This window comes from Mchenga conophoros, linkage group LG12, assembly GCF_057382185.1.
Source record: "Mchenga conophoros isolate Kocher_MC1m ecotype Shallow Benthic linkage group LG12, M_conophoros_male_GT1.1, whole genome shotgun sequence".
In the NCBI taxonomy this organism is placed as follows: Eukaryota; Metazoa; Chordata; class Actinopteri; order Cichliformes; family Cichlidae; genus Mchenga; species Mchenga conophoros.
In genome coordinates this window covers 17203581-17227538 of record NC_140537.1, presented here as the reverse complement: position 1 = coordinate 17227538, position 23958 = coordinate 17203581, and the positions used below count along the sequence as shown (strand labels likewise).

Here is a 23958-nt window from a genome sequence, read left to right as displayed (position 1 = left end):
GGGGCGGCCTAAGCACAGAGGCGGGAATCGAGGGTCATAACTGATGGTCTTGTTTACATACAGGTTAATTGTTGCCTTGTGCTATGCTTTTTATGGCACTCTGACTCTGCGTGAATCAAGTTCTAAGCAATGGGTAAAAAGAGGAGTTATGAGGGAGTGAGAAGGACAACCATATCAGCAGCAAGTCCCCTTTGACTGCGAGCATCCGTATGTTTGCTAGTTTGCACTGGCAGGTGTGTGCTTTGTGTCCACTGACACAATCACGCAGCCAGCTCTGTGTTTTTTTTTAACTTCCCGCTGCAGGAGCGAGGCCAGTATTGTTTTCATCTGTGTGTGTGTATGCCTGTGTCATTGTTGCAACCTGTTGCACACCTCAAACTCTTGATGCATGCTCAGTCATCTTTTGGGGTACCTCAAATGTTATTTGAACCACCCTCTTTGGGCATTTACATTTATCCAAAAAAGAAAGCTTTCACAGGACTCTGTTCGGTCATTTGAAAAACAAAGTACATAGCATAATTAAATAGTTTGAAGAATGACCTTTGCCAGCAAAAGCTTAAAGTAATAATTTTCTGTATGACTTTTTCAGTCTTTCACATGGTTGTGGAGGAATTTTGTCCCACTCTTCTTTAGAACAGTGCTTCAATTCATTGAGGTTTGTGGGCATTTCTTTTTATCCACAGCTCTCTTAAGGTCTAGCCACAGCATTTCAATCAGGCTGAGGTCTGGTCTTTGACTGGGCCATTGCAATACCTTGATTCTTTTCTTTTTTAGCCATTCTGCTGTAGACTTGCTGGTGAGATTGGGTTCATTGCTCTGCTCCATGACTCAGTTTTGGCCAAGCTTTAGCTGTTGGACAAATGACCTCAGATTTAACTCTACTGTACTCTTGTATACAGAAGAGTTTATGCTCGACTCACTGACTGCAAGGGTTCTGTAGCTGCAAAACAAATCCAAATCATCACCCCTCCACCACTGTGCTTGACACTTGTTTGTGCTGATATGCTGTGTTTGGTTTTTGCCAAATGTGTCACAGGAACTTTAAGGCTTGGCATGCTAACTGAGACCTGGAGAGTAAGAGATGTAGCACTTTTTTGCATTTTTTCCGAGTATCAGGGCGAGCACACACCTGAGTGCTTCAGACCAGCAAACTATCAAAACTTCTGTTTTTATAAGAGTGCTCACTTTTGCTGGTGGTCAGTTAATTAATTACTTCCTTAATTCCTATGAAAGTAGTAAGGGTGGACACTTTCTTTTTGCATGACAGTATATATCTGTCTGATTGTCTACGAGTGAGTGTACATTTAAGAAACTTCACAAGTTTGAAGGTCAGCTGTGAAGTAGGACATGGTCTGACCCACAAGTACGGAGTAAATAGTACTGGAAGTAAGGTAACCAAAGTACAAAAGACCAAAGTTTTAATTTTCAGTTATTAGATTTCTAACTCCCCCTATTTGAGGTATCTATAAATATATACCTTCAAAGCCCAAATCTCCCACCGTGTGCTCCTGCAGGGGGATGGTTTAACAATTTCTTTCTTGTATGAGCTACATGTATGTCTGCATTATTGTCTCTCTGTCACTGAGCTTTAACTGTTATCTCTTCATATAGCCTCTTGTGTCGTGGATGAACAAAAGCCACATAAAGGTCTGGAGGATTCAGAGTGTGATGCTCTCCAGCACGCTCTTAATTATGGCTCTCAAGGCAGGAAATGCCGAGCTTATGGGGGTATCAGGTCCTTCACTGTGACACAGTGATGACTGGTTTGATGTAATCCACCTCCCTGGATAAACATTCTGCAAGGATTGGACCACTTTGCACATCTATTTGTAGCCACATTGGGGTGGGCTAGAATGGTGGATGAATATATACACACATTTTCAATGAGAACAGCAAGCAGAACAGTTATTGTAGTCAACTTGTTTTCCATTTTATTTATACTGGTAGTATGTATTCTGTTTAGCATTTCCAATACATTTGCTGGCATATTATGACATACATGGTTACTTTGAGTACTCGCTTGCGTAAAGTCCCTCACTCACACCTTGGAGCCACCCTAAATTAACATAATGTCATGCCTGCCCCTTGGAGAATGCAGTAGACAGCTGAGTGCTGGAGCTTATGAGAAAGCTCAGTTGTCAAAAGGGAAGAATTTACATGAAGACGCCGCTTCCAGTTTATGTGCTATGCATGACTCCCACATGCCAGCTATTGCACATGGTATGTGCATGTATGTAATGTGGGGTCGTGTGAGTTGTGGTGGGGGGACTTACATGTTTACATATGCTACTTTGAGTGAGGTGTTTATGACTTTGTTCTTTCCAACTGCTGTGTTATATTTGTGCATCTGTTGCGTATCTGAGCACTTTCATAGTGCCTCTTTAAGTGAGGATGTGTCTGTGAAACAAAGAAGACAAAAGGCTGCCAAAGAAAGCCCACAAGGACTCAACAATCTGTTTGATGTTTCTTTTTTGACCTTGCAAAGTGTGTGAACTCCCAGAGTTCTCCAACAACCGTATGGGAAAACATTGCAGTGACAAAATACTTTTCACATGATGGCATTTGCCAGGTAGGTTAACTATTTCACTGTCATCTTTAGAGGTCACTGCCTGGACTGTGTAAGACACCTCCACCTCCTTCTCTGCCTTTCTTCCACTTTCTTGTCACAAAGAGTAATTTTAAACTAACATACCATATATATGGCCAACATATAAACCCATTGTTGCACTTGGGAAAAGATTCACATATTTGCATTGATATTATATGTAAGTTCAAGGGTTAAAGAAAACTTCAGGACTGGGATTGATTCAGCTGATAAAGAGTCAGTTATTGCTTCATAGTTCACAAATTACTGCTAGTACTTGCTTTTAAAAGAAAAGTCCTCAGAAATATGTTCAAACATCGCTATAAGTGATGTGTTTTGTTCCAGCTTCACTTATTTTCCAAGAGTTGTGTGAAATAGCATTACCCTGTAGCACTGAAGTATGGTATGTGGCAAGCCAGCCCAATAACAAAGAACGCATGCACCCATGCATACGCACACATAATCGCGCACATAGTCGCACATGCTCACAGTGTGTCAGCAGGTTATACTGTGAATGACTTGAAGTGCTGTGTAAGACATACATTTGCACATAAACAGCTACTAATAAAGAAGCCAATAAATACTGTGCACCTTCTCAGATATTCAGGTATGCAGCATGCATTCAGAAAGTGAACAGAAATGTGTGAACTGAACCTGTAGAGAAATATTAAAAGCTAAATTCTATGCTGTGTGTATAAATGCATTTTTCTTTCTTCTTGATTCAGTTGTATATTTTAGCATTAAAGCAACCTTTCCATGTACAAACAGGATTCATATTATTCTGTTTGTTGAAGCCTGGACTCTTTTTTTTTCAGTCCTTGGCTGTTGGGTTTTTGTGTGTGTATAAGTGTAAGTGTACTTATAACATCCATTTACAGTGCCACACGATAGGAAATCTTCCGCAACCCAATCTGCATGTCTCAAACCATGAAGGTGGAATTTTATCCTGTAAAGGGTGCACTAAATATTAGTAATCGGCTGAATCAGAATCCACCTTTTGTATTCAATGAGTCACTCGGCAAACTTGTCCACCTCAGTTTTACCCAATGACTCAACTTCCCATCTCGCTCTGTGACTCTGTGTCGCTTACCCTTGCTTTCACCCAGCTTTTCCAACCATACCTCCCTTCAGACACAAGTCCATTTCCGCTCTCTTCCCCACTCAACAAATATGTTCTTTGGAGCCCTTCCCAGAATACTTTGGCATGCACCCATGCCCACTCCCAATCTGCTCTCTTGCTTGAAACAGATCCAGAGGACAGCAGTAAGGGGGCAGTAAGGGTGCCAGGGGGTACACCCATATAGTTATTGGGAAATCAGGATGCGGCTTTCCTGTTTGGACGTGGTTTACTTTCACCGAGAAGGCTTCGCGAAGCAGGCCCCTGCCTAAAAATATTCTCGTTCTCTTTGATGGAAACTGTGACTCTGCCTAATGAGCGCTGTAAAGTTATGAACAAGTGATGAGAGGCTGGACTAGAGAGAGATGAGAGATAGATAGGAAGGGGGTGAGAGAGGGATGGGAGACAGATGGGTGGTGGGGGGTATATAAGTAGAGGGTGAGACAGGGGAGGAGTAATGGGGTGAAGATAGGACATTACGGGTCAGCGTGTGACACATCTGGGTTAAACAAGTCTTCAGTATTCGTGAAGCCACAAATGATATTCCCAAAAACGCAGTGTATTTCGAGTCAGGGGACATTATGTCTGATTGTTTAAGCTGAAGCATACTGTTTCCCATGCCCTAACAAAAAACATACGTTTTAGAAGCGGAGCATTTGCAACCAGAGTAGGCAAAAATTCAGCATGCTGTATCTGTTCCACTTCCTTCCAGATATGCCGCTTTAGTGTATTATACTTCAGAGAAGGACTTAACAGAGAAGCCTCTGTTGCTGACTTGTACTACTTTTTGCCTAAAGAATCATTTTATAAGAAGTTTCTGTATGAACTTTGACATCTTTCCCAAACCACAAACTTGCATTTTCTGCTAATTACTAGCACACTGTGTTGTTTCATCAATGCCTTTCTCGACAAACTCTCTTTGTGTACCTTACTTCATATTTCATCCCACTCCTGTTTCGTCAGAACCCTGTTTGTCGTCTCATCTTTCTAACTCACCACTTCAGAGCTGCTCACTAAGGCTTGAGCAATCTCCCAGTAATGGTGTTTTTAAGTGTCCTGTTTGTATAGAGGGTCTATGGAGAGAGGGCCTGTGAAAGAGCCAATGACTAAGTGGGGCTTGTTACAGTGACTGAGCTCATATGCAGAGCCCAGTCATCCACTGGGGGACTGGCTGCTACTGTAGTCTGGCTGTGGTCTCTGAGCTATCACCAGCCAACACAGTTTTAGCAGTCCACTGTAATGCGACACTTGGGGATTTTACAAAGTGTGACGGCTATGCGTACTTGTACCTTGTGTGCTATGTTGTAGTTAATGTTTTTTTTAATGTAGGTCTGCATTTCCCATAAGCACAGGTTCCTTTGTGTCCATTTCTGTGTGTGTGTGTGTGTGTGTGTGTGTGTGTGTGTGTGTGTGTGTGTGTGTGTGTGTGTGTGTGTGTGTGAGAGAGAGAGAGAGAGAGAGAGAGAGAGAGCAGAATAGCAGACAAATTTGTGTCTTCATGTGTATCGGGTGAGTGTACACACAGTTGCAGATGCATAATAATCATCTTTTCTCTGATTTCATTGTTGCTACAATAAGTCTTTCTGAGTGCCCCTAAAGAATTGCTAGACATCTCCCTTCATGTCTGCTTTAGATTTCTTTTCATGGTTTCTTTCAAATTTTAGTGAAGTTATTTGCTTTTACTTGGCCATTGATAAAAGCCAAGTGACTTTGATGCTGGGGGAGAGGAACCTATGGCAATGAGCCTTGATGAGACAGCCAGCCGGCCATCCAGCCAGGTTTTCATTAGATGAATGCTGTGTGGGACTCTAGCCAGGTAAGATGGGCGCCAACATACTGGAGCCAACCAATATAGTTATAGCAAGGTGCTCTGTATTTCACTTCCTCTATGTCACTGACCGTCTTTGTGGAAGTCAGTGTCTGTCTCTCCATTGCCGTCTCTCTGTATAACCTGTGTTGCTTGAACAGCTTCCATGCTCTTTGCAAATCAACACACCCAGCGCAGTGATTTCCATAAAGATGTCTTGGCCGAGCTTTGTTTAAGAATAGGTCGACTGAAATAGGAAGGTTAGTGGTAAATGTCAAAGAAAGATCAAAGAGGATGGGGAACATGGAGAAAAACAGAATGAAATACAGGCATAAAAACAGGAATATCAGCAAAGACGTGCTATGAAAATATTTGAACATTTAAAAGGTTCATGACTAAATTGATGCAGTTGAGCTACTTTCATTATTTTTGCATCTATTTAGAACATGCATGTATTTTCTGGTATTTCAATACAGCATACAGTGTCCACATTATGTAATTCACTGCACACTCACATATATAGTATTATACAGTATAATGCAAGACCCAATATTTATACTTCCTGGAGTGTCAGTAGAAAAGAAGATGCAGTATATTATGTGTTTCTCACAGAGAAAAGCACATTAAACAGTAGAGCTCTTCATCAAGCATCTAAATTAAAAATTAAAAAAAACAAATCTTTTGTTTCTTGTCTAAACAGTGTCACAAGCGAAGGTCAGTGAGCACTGAAGAGTGTGTGAGGGGCAGCTGTGTGTGCATTTCCAGGGCCAGTCTTTTACTGATGGTCAATTTTGCCCCCATACCATGCAGGATGCCCTGGATTCCCACAGATAATAATAGCTGCCAAGAGTGGTGTTGAAGAGTACAGCTGTGGCACGACTTCTCCGCTCTGCCTAGTGACAACACATCATTTCAAATGACACCTTGACCTTCTGCACCCAGTCCACTTTTTCTCAGAGACATTACATTTGTGTGAAAATACAACAAGTATATGTAGTGTTAATGTTAATAAATAGGTGGTATTTACTGACGGGGTGAGATGTTGGAAAACGGGAGTCATTTGCAGGTCACTTTTGACTCAGCAGTCACCTCTCATCAAACATTTCCCTGCTGTTCCATTGCTTCTCTTGTCTCTCCACATTTCACTTGAAGAATTTATGATCCCAAAAACAGAAAGACCCACACACAGAAGCCTCTGTTCACTCATTTGATTTCTACTTTCGCATTTAGTATGCATGGGTCAGTTGTTCAAACATTTACTGTACTCAGTATCTGCAAGTCTACAGGTGTTAGGAGAAGTGAGCGGGCCCATTTGTGTGGATCAGTGTATTCATACATGGCATGGCAAATCCTCTCAGTGATTGTTTTAACTTCTGAGAGCCTGCGTGTGTGTGCACACGATGCGACAGATAGCTTATATCTATCGGGGTGTTAAGCTGATTAGTGTGAACTGTGGCCAGGTTCATTTGCATACGTTTCTTATCTCATTAGATTAGTATCAGCCTCTGTCACCATGCAAGGCCTCGGCTGGGATGTCTTCCTACTTCGCTCTGTGCGCATAAACACACACAAACACACAGTCACCCTTGATGCCCCCTGGCAAACAACAATGCTAATGTGTAACACCAGCCAAGAAGTGCAGGCTCCTCATCTCCTCTTGTCACCAGCACTACTACACTGCTGTCACGCCAACACATCAAGTCTTGTCCTCAGGCTCTTTGTGTCCCTGGTCTTATCAAGGTCATTAGCTCACATTTTTTATTCCCATCTCTATACTGTCTTCCTTACTCATCTGATGAATTTTCTTTCTTCTTTGTTTACATTTATTTATTATTCTGGGTGTTCAAGCTGGGATAGGCTCCAGTCTCAAAGCCAGAACACACCTTGAAGTGTGAGGTGGTTAAGAGGGTGGATTGATGGATTGATTGATGGATTGATAACAAAAGTTGGCTATACCTGGGTTCCCCTGTCACCCTTCCACCCATGCCCTTGTGCTTTGCAAGGTAAACATGTTCATATTAACTTCATGGGCTGTGGATAGTCTTAGAATATCAAAAACTCTTGCATCGGAATGGGCCTGGGTTGGTTTATTATTACATGTAATTTTGAAAAATAAGACGACATATCTGTATGGTGAGAAGCAAAACTTTTGAGAGAATTTTACAACGCTTACATATTACAGCGTCAGCATCATTGTTTTCTCTATTTTCCACAATGATTTGAAGTGAGTGTAAGGGCCACTTTCATTTGCTGTGGTTTCCTCGGGCACTGCTGGTGTTTAAAGATGCTTCTCCCACTGCTGCTAGATAACATTTTATTTACAGTCATGCCTTCCTTAGCAAGGACAGTATTAACAAGTTGTCATTTCTGCCACGCCTGTGGACAAACCAATACATTGTTCTCATTTATCTATCAAGTGCTTGCCTGCTTTGAGTGAGTGGACCCACACAGGGTCCTTGTTTCAGCACTGCTCAGTCATCTCCTGTACATATTTCTATTGTCAGGCAAAGCCATACACACTGGTTGAGACAGTGTAAATCATTGCCTCAATAGCCAGCAAAGACAGACAGAGGTCATGTTAATTTTTAGTTAGAGCCAGAAGTTACAATATGCTGCTGAGGTCAGCAAATGTCCTCCTGCAGAAATATGAGTATCACTGCAGATAAGCCAAGATTGAAGCAGTCTGGAAGTACAATAAAATGGAGACCTTAGCTTTTCTAGTGCTTTTACTATTAGCAACTGATACAGAAGAGATAAAAATCACCTAATCACTTTTCTCAATTAAAGAATACTATGCAGAATTTCAAGTCATTTGGCTTGTAGTATTTGAGAATGGTAAGAAAAGAGCACAGATAAGATTATTGCAAGGCAGAATTGGCTTAGAGCAACTTTCTCAGTATTGTTATTATTCTGCGACTCTCTCCCCAAGTGCTGCTAATCAGTTTCATGTCTTTTTTTGTCTGTTTGTGTTGTTTTGTTTTTTTGTTTTTTTAAAGGACTTGTGTGAAAACAATCATCAATCTCAACAATCAGTCAAACTATAAATAAAAAAAGATCTGAACCCCACGTGCATTGTCTCATTCGCTAGACTAATCCTCAAAAAGAGCAACATTTTGACAAGCTAATTTGTTTTGCCGCCGACTTAATTTGATTTACTTATTAATCACTAACCTGCTCTTACACTGTAAGGGTTGAAGTCATACGTCTACCTCGCTTTGCTGAGCTGTAGGCAAACTGATCAGCAAACACAGCTCTATGTAAGGACACAACTGTGTGGGATATTGTTGAAAAGAACATAGCGTGCGACCATGAAACTTAAAACGGCATTCACAGCGCTGGAGTGAAAAGGATCAACACATAAACCTTGTCCTTGCACGTGGCTTTGAATTCGACACATTTAGCGGCATCGTCCCATGCACTGCACAGAAAGCGCTTTGGAAATGATTTGTTCATGTTCTACAGTTGCATTAGAAAGGTGGGTGCTGAAAGGTGTTCTCAAGGTGTTGTTTTTTTATTTTTTATTTGTGATACTTTATTTATCATTATACTTCTGATTAGATGAGATGAAGCCTACCTGTACACCAGCAGAGAGAGTAACTTCTTTTTCTTCACACTCTTGAATGTTGGTCATCTTTTTTTACCAAAAAAACTGAAGGGTGTGAGCCAGTCAGTGATGACAGTTACTTCAAACTTGTGATAAGTTTATACCTGACCTCTCCTAAGTTTAAGACTCTGTCATGTCCAGACTTTGACATGACAGAGTCCCAGAGTTTACCTTTTAGAGACATTTTTTTGTACCGTACCTCCTTTGCGATGAAAGGAGTACATGTACATGCCTTCGGGTTAACTGTTAGTTAGAGTTAGTGGGAAAAAGAGAGCTACCGAGACAGCCCCTCACATCTCTGTTCCCTTCAAGAGGCTAATGCCTTATTTATAACACTGCACCCCCCCAGGTGCACACCTCAGGTCCCTGCACAGCCCCTTCTCTTCCCCACAGGTATACTCTGTGCCTGTGCCTCGTACTGTGCTACCTAGCGCACCTTCACATGCCTTTCCTTTCAACATCCCACTCCTGCGGCTGCATGAGAGGAAGAAGTTGGGGAGAGAGATACAAAGACTCTGCGTGACGCACATACAATCTGCAGACTGAAGCGGTTTCACAGCCATGGTCTCCGATGTCTCGCTGCAGTTCTCTCGTGTGTTGGAGAAAAAGAACTGAATCCCCTATCCTCCAGCCCTGCTCACTCCCGCCGAGCCGAAGAAACACCACAGAGGAGACAGAGAGAGCGAGAGATGGAGAAAAAGAAAATGTGGAGGAACACTAAAGAGATGGTGAAGTAGAATCGGAGGGGAGGTGAATGGAGAAGACAAAGAAGTGGTAGGGGGGTGTGAGGGAAAAAAAGGGAGATTGAAGAAAGCATGATAAAGAGGGGAAGAAATCGAGTCTCGCTCTTTTTAAACTTGGAGATTCTCAATCCCTTCTTCTCACTCCAACCTGCATTTCTGGGTCACTAGAGACATTTAAACTGCACTTATAATTAACAGCTATTTTTAAACAGGGAGGGAGAAGTGGAGCGGTGGCGAGGTACAAAAGCATTAAAATTGCCCCAGATTCGCTATTGAATAGGACACATCAAGGCAATATGCTGGCAGATCAAAGTGAGCGAGGAGAAAGGAGACAGGGCCGATCAGTGGGGATAAATTGTTCCCTTTATAATGGCATAAGAATAGACCTCTTTGCAGCTGAAACAATTTAATAACTGCATTCATTACCTCTGTCCAGCTTGTCTGTCTGCTGCACAATGTGTAACCGCTTTACTACCTCTCTTTGTCTCTAGTTCCCTCTTCCCCTTTGTTTTACGAACTTATCACTTCATTCCTTTCTTTTCTTTACACTCTTTACACATCCTACACCAAGTCCAGCATCCACTGCAACCTTTCCTCTAGCCCCTAAAACCATCGTCTTCTCCTAAATGTTCCAGCAGTAGCTACAGCGGCAGAGTTTCCACTGAGCCCATGTGCTGCAGGCCCCACAATGAAGATGTGCAATGTCTGACACTCTTGGAATGAGAGCCCTAATAGAAGAGGAAGCGGTTATCACAGGGCTCCCCCAGGACCAGCCTCTGTGTGCCTGACGCTAATTATGGCGCATGCAAATGAATGTGCAGCATTAAAATCAGGAGGAGCCTGCCTGCCTGACTCTGTGTGTAGAGGGGTTGTGTGTCAGTGTGTGCGTTTAGCCGTGTACGAGTGTGTAACCGGTATCATGTTTGTGTGTGTCTGTGTGCATGAGCGCGTGTGTGTGTGCGCGTGTAAGTTCACAGACCATTTGCTCACAAATAAGCTCCCATATTCTTACATATGCACACTTTAGGTGCTTGCGCTTGTTTGGATACATATAGGTGTGAGCACAGTTGCATGTAAACGCGTAGTAGGAACGAACAGTTAGGCCAATATCCCTTTTACCTTTTCACACCTCCAAAGGTGCAGATGCTTAGACCCATTTGTTCTTTATTGTTTTATTCAGCAGTATAGACTCAAGGCATAGGCCATGCATCAAGGATTAGGATGAAGAAACAGGTAATAACACAACATCTCTGTCTCATTCTTTCTGTTTTCCTTTCTCTCGCTTTCTCATGCAAAGATGTGAATCCTGGCACAGAGGATCTCACAGGAGGATTCCTATAAATACATCTCCCTCACATTCACCAGCAACCTCTCCAAGAGGGCGTCTTTATTAAAACCATTTTGTCTTCCCTGTGTGCCCTTTGTATGCTAGTGTGTGCATGTATGTTTGTGTGCGCACACATACTTTTAGTATATGTATACCTGCATAGGTTTATGAGTGCATTACTGCATGTGAACGCTGTGAAAGTTTATGTACTTTTACTTGAATTTATTATTTGAGAATGTTTTTATAAGTGGCATCTTCATGTGACAGCCTAGGTCTGTTTTCCCATTGTTTGTTTCCGTGTGACTGTGTGCACTTTTGTGTGCGTTTATGTCTGTGCGCACGTGTGTGGTATATATGTTGGCCATCTTATCTCCCCATTAGCCTCTTGTGCCCTGACCAGTATTCCCTCTCTCCCCTTCCTGCTTTCTCTAATGGGTAATTTAGCCATGCTCGCCTGACATCTAGCCTATTCCTTGTTTAGTTGCCATGGCTACGCAGGCCTATGGATTGCTCCCTTGCTCCCCTGGCCTTGCTGTGGATGCTATAGATGTCTCAACTATTAGAGGGCAGAGCTGCTAAGCACAGAGCGCACACTTAGTCTCTCATATATTCGGTGTAGAGTGTGCAAATTAAAAATTGAGCACTTTGTCTTGAATATAGATTCGTCTCTTCACAGAGCAAAATCTCGGACTCCAGTAAGTAAAGTCATCGGCTGGTGAAGCCAGTGGTTTTGCTGTTTGTTTAACAACATTTTTAAGGCATTTTAAAGGCTACATTTATGTGTTTTGTGTGTTTGTGCATGTGTGCACGTGTTTCTTTTAACACTGTCACTGCACTGAACACAGTACTCTCAGTTAAAGCTGAGTGCACAATAAGTGATGCCTGTGAATAGCATGCTTTAGACTTCAGCATGCCTTCCAAGGTCAACCACATTGTACCGAACCGAGCGTAATTCATCTGCAATATGATGAGAGAATGCTAAAAACTTGAGTGGTCTCTTTTTCTTTTTATTCGGTTTCATGTAAGGTAATGTCTGGTATTATAGTGAGCACTTTACTATATTTTTACATTGAACTGCTATGACAAATCTGATTAGGGGCAACAACCTGCTGACAGATATGACCCTTTGGCACTTCTCAAGAAATAACTTAAATTCTCAACCCAGACAACTGCAGAAGTCACACAACAGCAGAGTGGAAGCATAAATGCATGTTTGTGTTCACTTTGTGCATTTTTATACTTTTGGGTGGTATTGATTTTTTTTTCTCGTTTTTTCATTGTTAAGTGTATAACTTGCAACACATTTGAAAAACTGATGCTCTTTCCTCACAAGAAACTTCATTTTCTGCCATCAGTTTTGTGAGGTCACTGTTGTAGTTGCAGTGACATACGGCAGATTTGCTTTGTGTAAAACTTACACATAAGTATCACATGGAAGAATGAGAGTTGCATTTGAGTGAGAAAAAAAAATCCAGATTTAATCCTCATGTATTTTGCAGGACTTGCAAGTAGTAAGGGTGGGGTGGGGGGGTGGGGGGTTACAGCAAGGGGCTCAGGGTCAAAACAAACATCTATGCTTGAAGTTTTTATGCTTTTGCAGAAGATCTCGTTGTCTTTGAAGTTTTCACTACTGAGAGCTAAGAAGAGAAGGAGAGGCAAACAGGCGTAGAGAGAGTTAGGATAGGGAGAGCAGCGAGGGAAGGAGAACAAGTTAAAGAAGTGCGAAGCCCTTGAGTTGAAACTGTGCCTGCCTGGGCCTACAGAGAGCAGATGACAGTAGCTTTGGTTTCTTTTGCGGAGCTCACAGTACTTTTGCCTTACATAACCCCTCCCATTGTGCTTTTTCAATTATTTGGGGAGAAATCTTAAGTATGCATTTAAAAATGTAATGCTTTCATGTATTCCAAAGTAGGGGAAGAAGAGGGGGCGCATCACAGATCACGCAGAAAGGAGACGGCACTGACAAGTTTTCAGAATATCGACAATTATAATATTCTATAAGGTATATCAGCGGAGTTTAACATTGTGCGGGAGTGTTTTGGGAAAGAGAGAGGGAAGATAGGCACTCGGAGCAGATGCAAGCAGTGCAAACTCAGACATTCTTATTTCCTACCCTTCCCCCAACCCATATTCCCCCTAAGGTGCCCCTTTACTCCCCTTCTCCCCTCCTTCTGCTTCTCTGAGAGGTTAAAGCGCACCTTCCCACTAAAGGGCTCTGGGGTCATGCATCTGCATGTGAAATGTGAACCCGCTGACATTCCAGGGCAGCCCTAAGCCGTGCAGTCCTTTTGTTCACCAGGGTGCCAGTGTCAGGCCTAACAAGCTGAACGAAGGTCTATGTGAGCGCAGAAGGGAAGATGGGGAGAGAGGTCGGTGTGTTGTCGATGCACTCTCCAACTGTGCCAAAAACAACAGGAAAGTTATGGTTGTTGAAATGGTAGGATAAATTCTTTAATACCAGGCAACCTCCTAAAACACTGTTACCACGAGCTGGAAGTAACTGCAGAGGATATTTCTTTGGCTATGTTAAAATTGTGTTTCCTTGAAACTGACACTGGTTTAAGACAAGTGTTGGTATCAGAATTGATTGTATTCAGATAAGGTATTCAACAAGTGTAGTAAACTTAGAATCTGGAATACTGAACCTGGTATGTTTAACCTAACAGAAGGCTTTCAGGCAGACCGTGGACATGCACACTCTTTTAAATCATCCAGCACACAGAGGTGCAGGGCTGGAGTCCTTTCAGTGTCTGAATTGAGTTCTGAGGCACAAAGGGCAGCTATTCACCAGGCAGTGATGGACTTCACACTAGCCTTTATGTCCTCAGTGGCAGGCAGAGAGAGAGAGAGAGTGGAGGGGGGTTGGAAAGAAAAAAGTTTTGAGGAATATGTGCAATACAAAACAGAGAGATTGTTTGGAGGGCAGGAGCATGGATTGTGTAACATTTTATTAGAATATATTAATACATTTGATCAGCGTGAGCACAAGATTTCTGTGAGATATTTGTATTGTTCCCAGAAGTAGTGTCCTTTTAGATCTGTTGTAGTATTTTAGAGAAAGGCTCAGAGAACATGGTGCAGCCTCAACAGGTGTCAGCAGGTGCTAAAGCAGCATTACGGTTGTTTTTACATTAAAATAATCTAAAAGAATTACATACAAATGCATGCACTATTTAGAAATAATATCTGTCTTGTTTCTTTGAAAAGAAAAAAATTATCTCTGAGTTTTAAGAAAATCATGCCAAACCAGAGCAAGGGCTGTGTAGAAATCTTATCATATGCTCTAAGTGTCTTGATATTTCTACCAGTTTAATTGGGACTGTATCTGTCAGAAAATTCGTAGTGTGTCTCATTCGATATGAAGACTGAGCACAGAGTGTGAACCTGTGATCATCGTGATTCTGATTTATTTGACCTCATGTCTAATCTGTGATGTATCCATCCATCCATTTTCTTACGCTTAACCAATTCAGGGTCACGGGGGTATAACTGGAGCTTATGCCTGCTGTCATGGGGCTAATAGCAGGACACGCCCTGGACAGGTCACCAGTCTATTGCAGGGCTAACACAGAGAGACAGACAACCATTTGTGCTCGCATTCACACTTTTTGCAGTTTAAAATTGACAGTTTTCGAACTGTTGGAGGAACCCACACATTTGTAGGATCCTTGTTCTTTGAAATCTCTGAAAGACCTATGTGCCCTGTTGTGCACGCCTAAATGTTGGTGTGTGTGTGTGTGTGTGTGTGTGTGTGTGTGTGTGTGTGTGTGTGTGTGTGTAATTTCCCACTTACACTATAAATGCTAAAAAGTTCATAAAACATATTCACAAATGATGCTGTGCAAACATGCATGTTGTTTAACATTATCATATTATTATTATTGTGATTATTATTATTTTTTTATTATTATTATACACTTTCACTAAGTCTAACATATTGCAATTGGCCTTACACTCCCATCCTGCATTCCTTCCCCTGGGGAACCCAGTCCAGAGTGAGTGATTCAGTTAACATTACTACATTAGAGCTGTCCATCCATCCGGTCTGCTTTTCCAAACACATTCATCCCAGTCCTAGTTAAAACACTGGGGGATCTCCAACACTCCACCTTTATATACCCCCACCCCCAAAGTCTTTTATGATGTCCATAAAATGGAAGAGTGCAGCTTTACTTGAACTAATAATATCTGAGCTTACAGGGCTGTGATTGATGATCTTTAAAGCCAGCCCGATCGGTCTCATCTTTCTTCAGATTTTTATCACTGACTTGTTTGCAGTCATGTGCAATCACAAGCACCGGGAGAGGTAACAAGTGCTTGATGTATGATACTTGAGCCACTTTTGTCAGCTGCGCATTTCCCTTCTCTCCCTTCGTTTTTTTTTTTTCTTTTATCTTTTTCTTTTCTATTTTAACCTCAGTTTTCTATATTTGTTGCCTCGCTTGAGTTGTGGACTGTTTGGTTTACTCTGTTCTCTCTTCCTCACGCTGTCTTTCTCTCTCTCACTTGTTTTTTTTTTTCAGATGGTGGGAATGTCTTCTCCTGGGGGATGGGGCAAGAGGTAAGCCAAACATTTTTCCACTTTTGGTCCTGTTGGGATTGGCAGACTTAGAACTGGACTCCACGCTTTTTTGTTCATGTCATGTTCTCTTTGTGTCATTTTAACTTTGTCCTGTTTTGAGATAATTGGAGAAAATTGTAGATTAAAACATTTTTGTCTCCAAGCGCTCCATTTGAGCACTTAATATACTTTATGGTGTGCCAAGAATGCACATCTATTTAAATTCTATAAATCACCTTTATAGGCTCTGCTGTTTGTCCATTTCGACTCCTCTGCTTCACATAGGCAGAACAGGAAATCCTTTTTATGGGACCCTCTGATGTTTATATATGAGCATGCCCCTTCAAATGTGCATAGCCAAAAGTGTGTGTACGTGTGTTAGCTGGCCCCATCCTACTCCTCTTTTAGATAAAAAAATCCCACCTGTCACTAAGGATTGTTCTGGCCTTTTATTTAAGATGTTCTTTAAAGAGCTGCATCATTACACAGCCCTCAGACAAAGCCCACAGAGTATAAAACCTAGGCCTACCTCAATCTCTCTCTTCCCATCTCTCACTTGTTCTTTTTCCTCTTGGCTCTGGTGTTTATCTGTGGGGATGTTTGAAACCATGGCCAAAATGCGATCGTGTTTACAATGTGACAGGATGAGGCTTTGCCAGGACAGTGAAACAAACATGTAGGTGAAGGTTAGGGAGGCGGCGCAATAAAAATGTTAGACATCAGCTTTGACGTGTGCCTGGCTTCTGCACTATATTCTTACATTGCAGGATGGCTCCTAGTCTAACTACACTCATTGGGTTTTCATAAGCATTGTAATGCCTTTATAAGTTTAAGTTAGTCTCTGCAAGGACACAATGTTTTTCTTTCCTCCATGATGTTCTTTATCTCGTCGAGTGTCCTCCCTCACTCATCCTCTACTGCTTCTTTCCCTTCCATTTTTCCCTACTCTTCTTCCATCTCTTCTGTCTTGGAGCCATTCTGATGATTGATTGTTTCTCTGTGTAGTCTGACAGGATGTAGCACACTCTCGGCCCCTGGGGCCCCCGACAGACTGCACCACCTGATTAAGTCTCCCCCTGTAATCAGCCGCATAGTGCCACACCAAAACCACTCCCGTCAACACATTAAAAAAAATCAGAAAGGTTCCACCTTCTGAGAGATAACACTTTGTTTTTTTGCACAGAAAGAAGTGAAATGAGGGGACATCTTAAACTTTTTTTCTTTAGTAGGCTGATATCTTCTCTCTGGGGCTTAAAGGCTCTTATGTATCAGTAGAAGCAGAAAAAATGAAAAAAACAAAAGGTCTTAAACTTAATAAAGTTCTCTTGCCTTACCAAGGTAAACCCAGACAGCTATAACCCTTTTAAGGGTAGTAATAGTATTACAGATAGAAATCTCATTGTTTTCCTCCTATTGAAACTAAAAGACAGACGGCCTGCTTGGTATCACATGATTGAGGTGAGAAGGAATTTGAATGATGTCAGAGAGCAGGTGCCACAGCCAGAATCAATCTGCTAACAGAATAACGGTGGTAGCAAATAAGCGTCAAGGCAAGTAGAGAGCTAAAATTGATATATCATTCATTTTGTGGAAGAAACCATTGCTTTGACATACACCCCATTCTTTGGATTAAATAAATAACAACCGAACCCAGTGTAACTTATTTCATGACCCTAATGCAGGAAAATACAGAAAATCTACATTTTAAAGCCTTGTGCTGTTTCCTGATATCAATTGTGCAATAGCAGGGTCAACTGACTTAATTCCTTAAGTTCAACAACCTAATCAAGCCTTGTAGGAGTCTTTCTACAGCTTGATGGCTGCCGTCACCTCCAGTGTACACCATCTGGTTCAGGGGTTGCCGTCATGACGGACACCAACCATCCTGCAGCCCCCGTCTCTGTGCAGTGGAGGCACAGAACGTGGTCCACTCTGATTCAGTGTCCCCATGCTTTCTTGGACTGCTGTTCTGCAGGAGCATTGAAAAGCTCCTCTGCCTGACGAGCACACCCTCATTATGCATTTTGGTACATTAGGGTTGTCCAGCATCCTACTGGACCACCTGATCCAACCTCACCAGGTGGGGAGCAGTTAACAGCTCAGTTCCTCCCTTCGCCCAAGTGTCCAAGACACATGACTATAGTTCTGATGATACAGTTACAAAATCGATCACCTACCTCTGACCTAGGGCTTTCTTGTGCCAAGTGCATTTAGGAAAACCCTTTTGCCCTAACATGGTGTTTGTAATGGATAAACTGTGGTTAACAAGCCCAACAACAAAACGCCCCTCAGGTTTAGATTGAGCAGGCCATTCCTCCCAGTCACAGGCCCCCAGGTCACTGTTATTCCCTACATCCTCTATGGCAGTGTAGTGCTGGGCTGGGCCACCTTCCAGCATCATGCCTAGGAACTCCAAGAAGGTTGAATACTCTGAACTCTCATTCAACACATAAGCGCTAACACCCATTCCCCAACCTTAATGGTGTAGGGAAACAACCCTCTTAACGTGCAGGCACCAAACGAGAGGAGATGAGAATGAGATGAGTTGCAAATTACAGAACATTATTACCAATGATTTTAAAAACTTTAAAAATCCTTTAAAGAATTGTTTTTAATTGGGCAAAATAGAGAATTACAACAGAAAAGTAATGTATAGCTCCAGATCAGTGTGGCTATTTAGCCTGTCTACTGCAATCCTTTATATATTGTAATGAGGGTGACTCATCCAACATAGTAAATAATAAACAAGCCATCCTTATGGTGGTAGAAGCCCTGGGCCTTGTTCCAACACAGTTCAGGCCTCATCGAACCTTGGGCCTATTCCAAATTGATGCTAATACAGTTTGGGATTCAGCTGTAAACTGAACCTTTTTCATTCTATAGATCTGCAGGTCCTTCCCTGCACGGAAGTGTGTGAAAGTGGAGGAGTTTGTTTGTGCATTAGTGTGTGTTCATGCATGCTTGTGTAGTGTGCGTTTATGTATTCTCATTCCCTCAAATGTATGTGTACATAGTGTAAGCATCTTTGCCTGTGGGTGTGTTTGGTATTTTCACCATGCTCACATTTATATCTGTCTATGTTTTTCTTTTCCCTTCCTGCTAATGCCATCAGTACACACATTGTGACTGATGATAGTCGTTGCCACACTCTGATGCTCTACTGCTTAATGTCCTTTTTGTTTATTAATTAACTGCAGGACATACAGGCTGAGAGACACCTATTGATTCTACTGCTGCATTAATTGATTTTGTGCTTCACTAGTCATATTGTTGCTGCAAGATCATTACGAGGCCTCTGTGTTGTCTTTGTGGTGGCGCATTATGTGTTGACATACTGTGTTGTTTTTAGTTTTGTGGGTAAAGTGTTGACTGTGGTTGTCATTTTGAATGGATATGTCTTTATTTTTCTTGTATGATAGAGAATTCAGAACAAGTGGGTGCTGCAATACCCTGACAACCAAAGCCCAAGAATGCACAAATGTCACAAAAATAGTTGTACATTTTATGCATTTTTGCAGTCACAATTAAAAACGTCTTTTGATTGCTTTTGCCATTAGCAAATTACCTGTGTTTTGCATGAAGACAATGACAAGTCTACAAACACTCATCAAGTGCTCACTAAGTGGTTGTGAAACCGTGTGAGTCCCATGCAAACCATTAATGGAGACAGTTGGTTATCTAAAACTAAATTCAAAGTTGCACCATTGAAACATGTTGGTTTCAGCAGGAAATGCTTTTACTGTGTAACTTTTTTGAGTTACACTTTCACTTAGAGGTTAATTAATGAGTGTTTGCAGATGAGACGGCATCTTCCATGTAAACTGTGGGTAACTAAAGCAATTTGCTAGTGATCAAAGCAATCACAAGGTTTTCTTTTTTTTTAGTGCATCATTCCTCTTGCAGAAGACACATTTTTGCCATAGGTAGCAGAGGTTGCCAGAGGGTCACCAACTGGTCTATAGGCCAGTGTGGCTAACTTCTTTTCTTTCATGCCATATGTCCTGTACCTAATTTGTTCTACAATGTCTTTGTACTTATTAAGTGAAAAACACAGGGAAACAAGTCCTGCAGCATGTTCTCCAGTTGTAGCTACATAAATTCTAAAGCAGCAATCTGAGCTGAATTCTCTGATAAACATAAGAAACACAATAGCATGTGCTCTAATTACTGTGAAAGGAATTGAATTTGTTCATTAAACTGATAACTCAAATGAAGTATAAATTAAATCTTGTGATTTTGTCAGCTTCATATACATGCATGTTTGCAATAAACACAATAAACCTGGATTGTACTGTAGAAAGTTGGCTGACATCTAAAATGAGGTGAGAGTGTTCTCCGATATAGAGCAGTGTTATTCTATTATTGAAACAAACACATTGTAGTGTTTGTGTGTATCTGACTGCCAAAGGTTCCCTAGTGAGTCTGACCGGGGGGTTACAGTGTAACCAAAGCATCTGTCTCCTGCTCACCATCCAGATCAGCCAGTTCAGCTTGACTGGGCCCAGTTGTCTTGGTTTCATACTGACGACTGTCTGGGAAAGGTCTGTCTGGGGTTCAAGTACATTAAAGTCATCCGTTCCCCTCCCACTGCGCCCCAACACAGATGGCTCCAGATGCAGCTGGCACAGCATGGAGCAGCACCTGACAGTGCTCATTCACTCAGACACACAAAAATACACTTAAACAAGTACAAACACATGCAGACGCACAAACAGGTACGGACACATGTGTTCACTTAGTGCACCTAAATGCAAGTAAGCTTTCACAGGCACACTCTGATGGAAGCACAATGACATTCACACCTTAAATACTTAGATGCACACACTCACAGCAGGAACATATGCTGCCACGCATCTACAAATCCTCACAGTAGCGCGCATATGAATAACCAATTAAAGACTCAGATTACTGCATGGCGCACACATAGACTCAAAAGTAACCCATACATATTGTGCTCACTTTCAGACATATGCCAGGGCATGCCGATGTGCACAGTGCAGAAAGCCTTTATCTCTGCAGGAGCGGAGAGGAGCAGGGCAACTGACAGGAGTCAAACTGAACACCCTCACAATGTGTAACAAACAGAAAGATGTAAATTAGGAACAAAGCCTTCTTTTGTACTGTGGGAGATGCTATGGCTATTAAGGCTCTGTGCTGGATAGGGGTGGTAAATGAAACATAAAAAGAAGTAGACTTATGAATGATGAAAAAAATGCTGTGTGCTTTTTTTTAAATAGTGCTTCCTCCTTAGAGACAGCGATTTGAACCAAGATGAATTGCCTGTTGCCCATCTCATTTATGCAGTACACAGCAGATATTATAACAGTGCTTTACAGGAATGCGCTCATGACACTCAGCAGGTGATCTACAAGTCCTCTTTGACAAATATAACAACCATCTTTTCATTTTTGCAATGGCAGGGCAGCATGATTTAACAGATGAAAGATAGACTTACTGCTGCCTGCAAAATGGTAAAATTATAGGAATAGTTAAATAGTGACACATCCTATCTGTAAGCAGTGAAATGGCTTTTGTTTTAATGTTTATTCTACTTCTGTAACTTACACTGTATCGCTATTTTACTTGCAGGGACAGCTTGGACTCGGAGAGGACAGACTGCACGTATCGACTCCTAGCCTTCTCAACTCTTCACAGCTTTCTGAGGTCTCGCAGATACGAGCTGGGGACAGCTACAGTGCAGCTGTCACAGGTGAGCCAGACATCCAAAATGCAATAGAAGACCACTGTTTGATCCTATCTTTCCTGCGGCTGTATTATTTTGGCCTGAAAGCATTAAGTCCAATTAAATAACATTACTTAACTAAAACCCTCAATGTCTAATTGTCACTGCAAATATCTCTCATTGTGATTAAAAAGTCCTAAAAGTTGTATTCACTCTACGTAATATATAAAAACCACTTATTAACTTGAAACCCTTATTTTCCCAGTAGTACCCCTCACTGTGGCTTTGAGCCATGCAAATTTTTCATCTACATTATTTCGTTGAGTTTTAATTAACACAACAAGGATTCAGTGTCCTCAAATGACATCACTCGGAGCACAAATTCAACCTCATTAGCTCTCAATATCTCTTAAGCCAAATGAAACTGCACAGCACTGCACCCAGTTTCAGCTTCTTCCGTTAGGTGATATACAAAATGAATTGATTTGTTATTCAAGTAGTTATCCCTAAACTACCCCACTCAGATCTCAGACTGCCGCCATAGCAACTGAGAGATAAGGAGGCACACCAAGCAAATGTCATCTTTCCCTCTGGCCTGGTCGTCTTTACTGTAATTCCTGAAAAGCTGAAACTCTTTGCTAAGTTTGAAAACAGGTAGCGCTAGATCATTTCTTAACTCATCTCTTATTCGTTATTTTCTCACGTGCCGCTGCTGGGAACCATGTGCTCGCTTTTACATTTACACCACTGCAAAGTGTCAGGCAACTGCTTCTTCTTCAGCAGGAATTAAAGCGGTTACATGGCCAACGTAACATCTTCTGCATAAAGAGAAAAGGCAGTGTAATTGTTTCAAGTGAAAGGCACATTTACATGCTACTGCTATGCTGCAACATTCAGAGAAAAGAATTGCCTATTGTTGAACGGAGACGTTTGCTGGCACTGCGTGCACGGTTTCACTAGAAATGCCACCGGATCATTAAATGAGCTGCACTCACCATATATTAAGTTTGTTCCATTTGAATTCTTGGCTCTCTGAAGACCATTTGGCACATGAGGCCATACCTGCCTGTGGTACAGTTATGTCTTTAAGTGATCTATAAAATGTTATTATTTAAAACAAGTGCTTTATGGATTGCTTACGAGACATGCTTAGCACATGATTGATCTGACCTTTCACAGACTGTCGTTCGTACGGAAAACATCAGCCTTAACCTTTTTTAGCCGGATTACTCTGCCAGAGTCTCGGTAAACGTGTCTGCGTGTTTGTATTTTGTGTGTATGTACATGTATGTGTTAGTGCTGCATCTGTTGTAAAATGCCATCCAGAAATGCCTGTCTCATATGCTTTTATAAGGTTTGCTTCACTGAGATGAAAATAATACATTACTGATTGATTGATTGATCAATCATGTCTGAAAGGGTATCTGCGTCTGCATGTGTGTGCGTGCGAGCGTGTGTGTGTGTGCGTGCATGCCTGTGTGCGTGTGTGCCAAGGCTATGTACAGCTTGATGCAGAATAGAGATTGATGGAGGCTTGCCGTGAGGAGGATACTCAGTTATCTCCTTGTAATTAAAATCCACCTCATAAAGATTATTGACTCCCCCACCACACAAACCAGCAGGCTCCCTCGCTTGGCAGGGTTTGCAAAGCGCTTCTTAAAAAATGAAAAATAGCATATTAAGCAGCACATATTTCCCATTTATGCGGAACATTTAGATGTGGTTAAGTTATCGTAATGTGCAATAAAACCTGGATGTGAAATTTGTAATCCACTTTGGAAAATTGCTTACTATATTGCTTTAACATCCCCTGAAAGAGCTTTTGAGATGTGTGTGCCAGGTTTATTGTACGCCATAATTTAAAAGTCCTCAATGCAGGCAGTAAATATAAATTTATTAGTGGTGGGTTTAAAAAGCCAGACTGAGTTAGTATGAGTGGATGCTGGAGTGTTTGCAGTAGGTGAGCACATATTATGTATATGTTTTTTTTCAATAGGTGCCAACTGAGAATGTGTTCTCTCCATTCAGTGGTGAGGGAAGAAAGTTGATCTCATGTGCACGTGTGCGTGTGGTAAAAATGTGATCAGGGACTGATGTTTAGGAGCAGCTAATACACTAGTTAGAATGAGAAACAAAAAGTCTGTAAGGTCATTTCATTTTTCATATTTTATTTCCCTTGTGGCACCGTGAAATTGCATGTGTTCTGGTCTATCTTCAGAACTTTTGCCTCTTTTTTGCTCTCTTTAGCAGGTGGAGATCTGCTTCTCTGGGGTCAGATCCCCTGTGTTTCCCGGGTCACATATCATGCAGGCCCCAAAGGGCTCTCGACCCCCCAGCCTTTTCCACTAGCTGGCCGAAAGGTGCGTTTGTGCCTCAAGGTTTTCAGAGAAATGATTTTTATCTGGATATTTGTAAGTTCTTAAAAGGTAAGTCCACACTGCATTGCTTTCCATTGATTTAGAAGTTACACTTCCTGCAGGCTTACATTATGACCTCATCTTGCACAAAGAGCTGTAGATCAGTGCTATATTA

General features: G+C 41.7%; 1 protein-coding gene across 1 annotated transcript in view; it reads left to right on the top strand.

Annotated features, from left to right (window-relative positions):
* The window catches only part of LOC146562389 (uncharacterized), a 306632-nt gene that overhangs the window by 271109 nt on the left and 11565 nt on the right, over positions 1 to 23958 (top strand). Inside the window, exons 8-10 of the mRNA XM_085294108.1 lie at positions 15706 to 15743; positions 21333 to 21453; positions 23674 to 23786. Of these exons, the coding sequence (XP_085150234.1) occupies positions 15706 to 15743; positions 21333 to 21453; positions 23674 to 23786 (272 nt within the window). The remainder of the gene's footprint in view (positions 1 to 15705; positions 15744 to 21332; positions 21454 to 23673; positions 23787 to 23958) is intronic.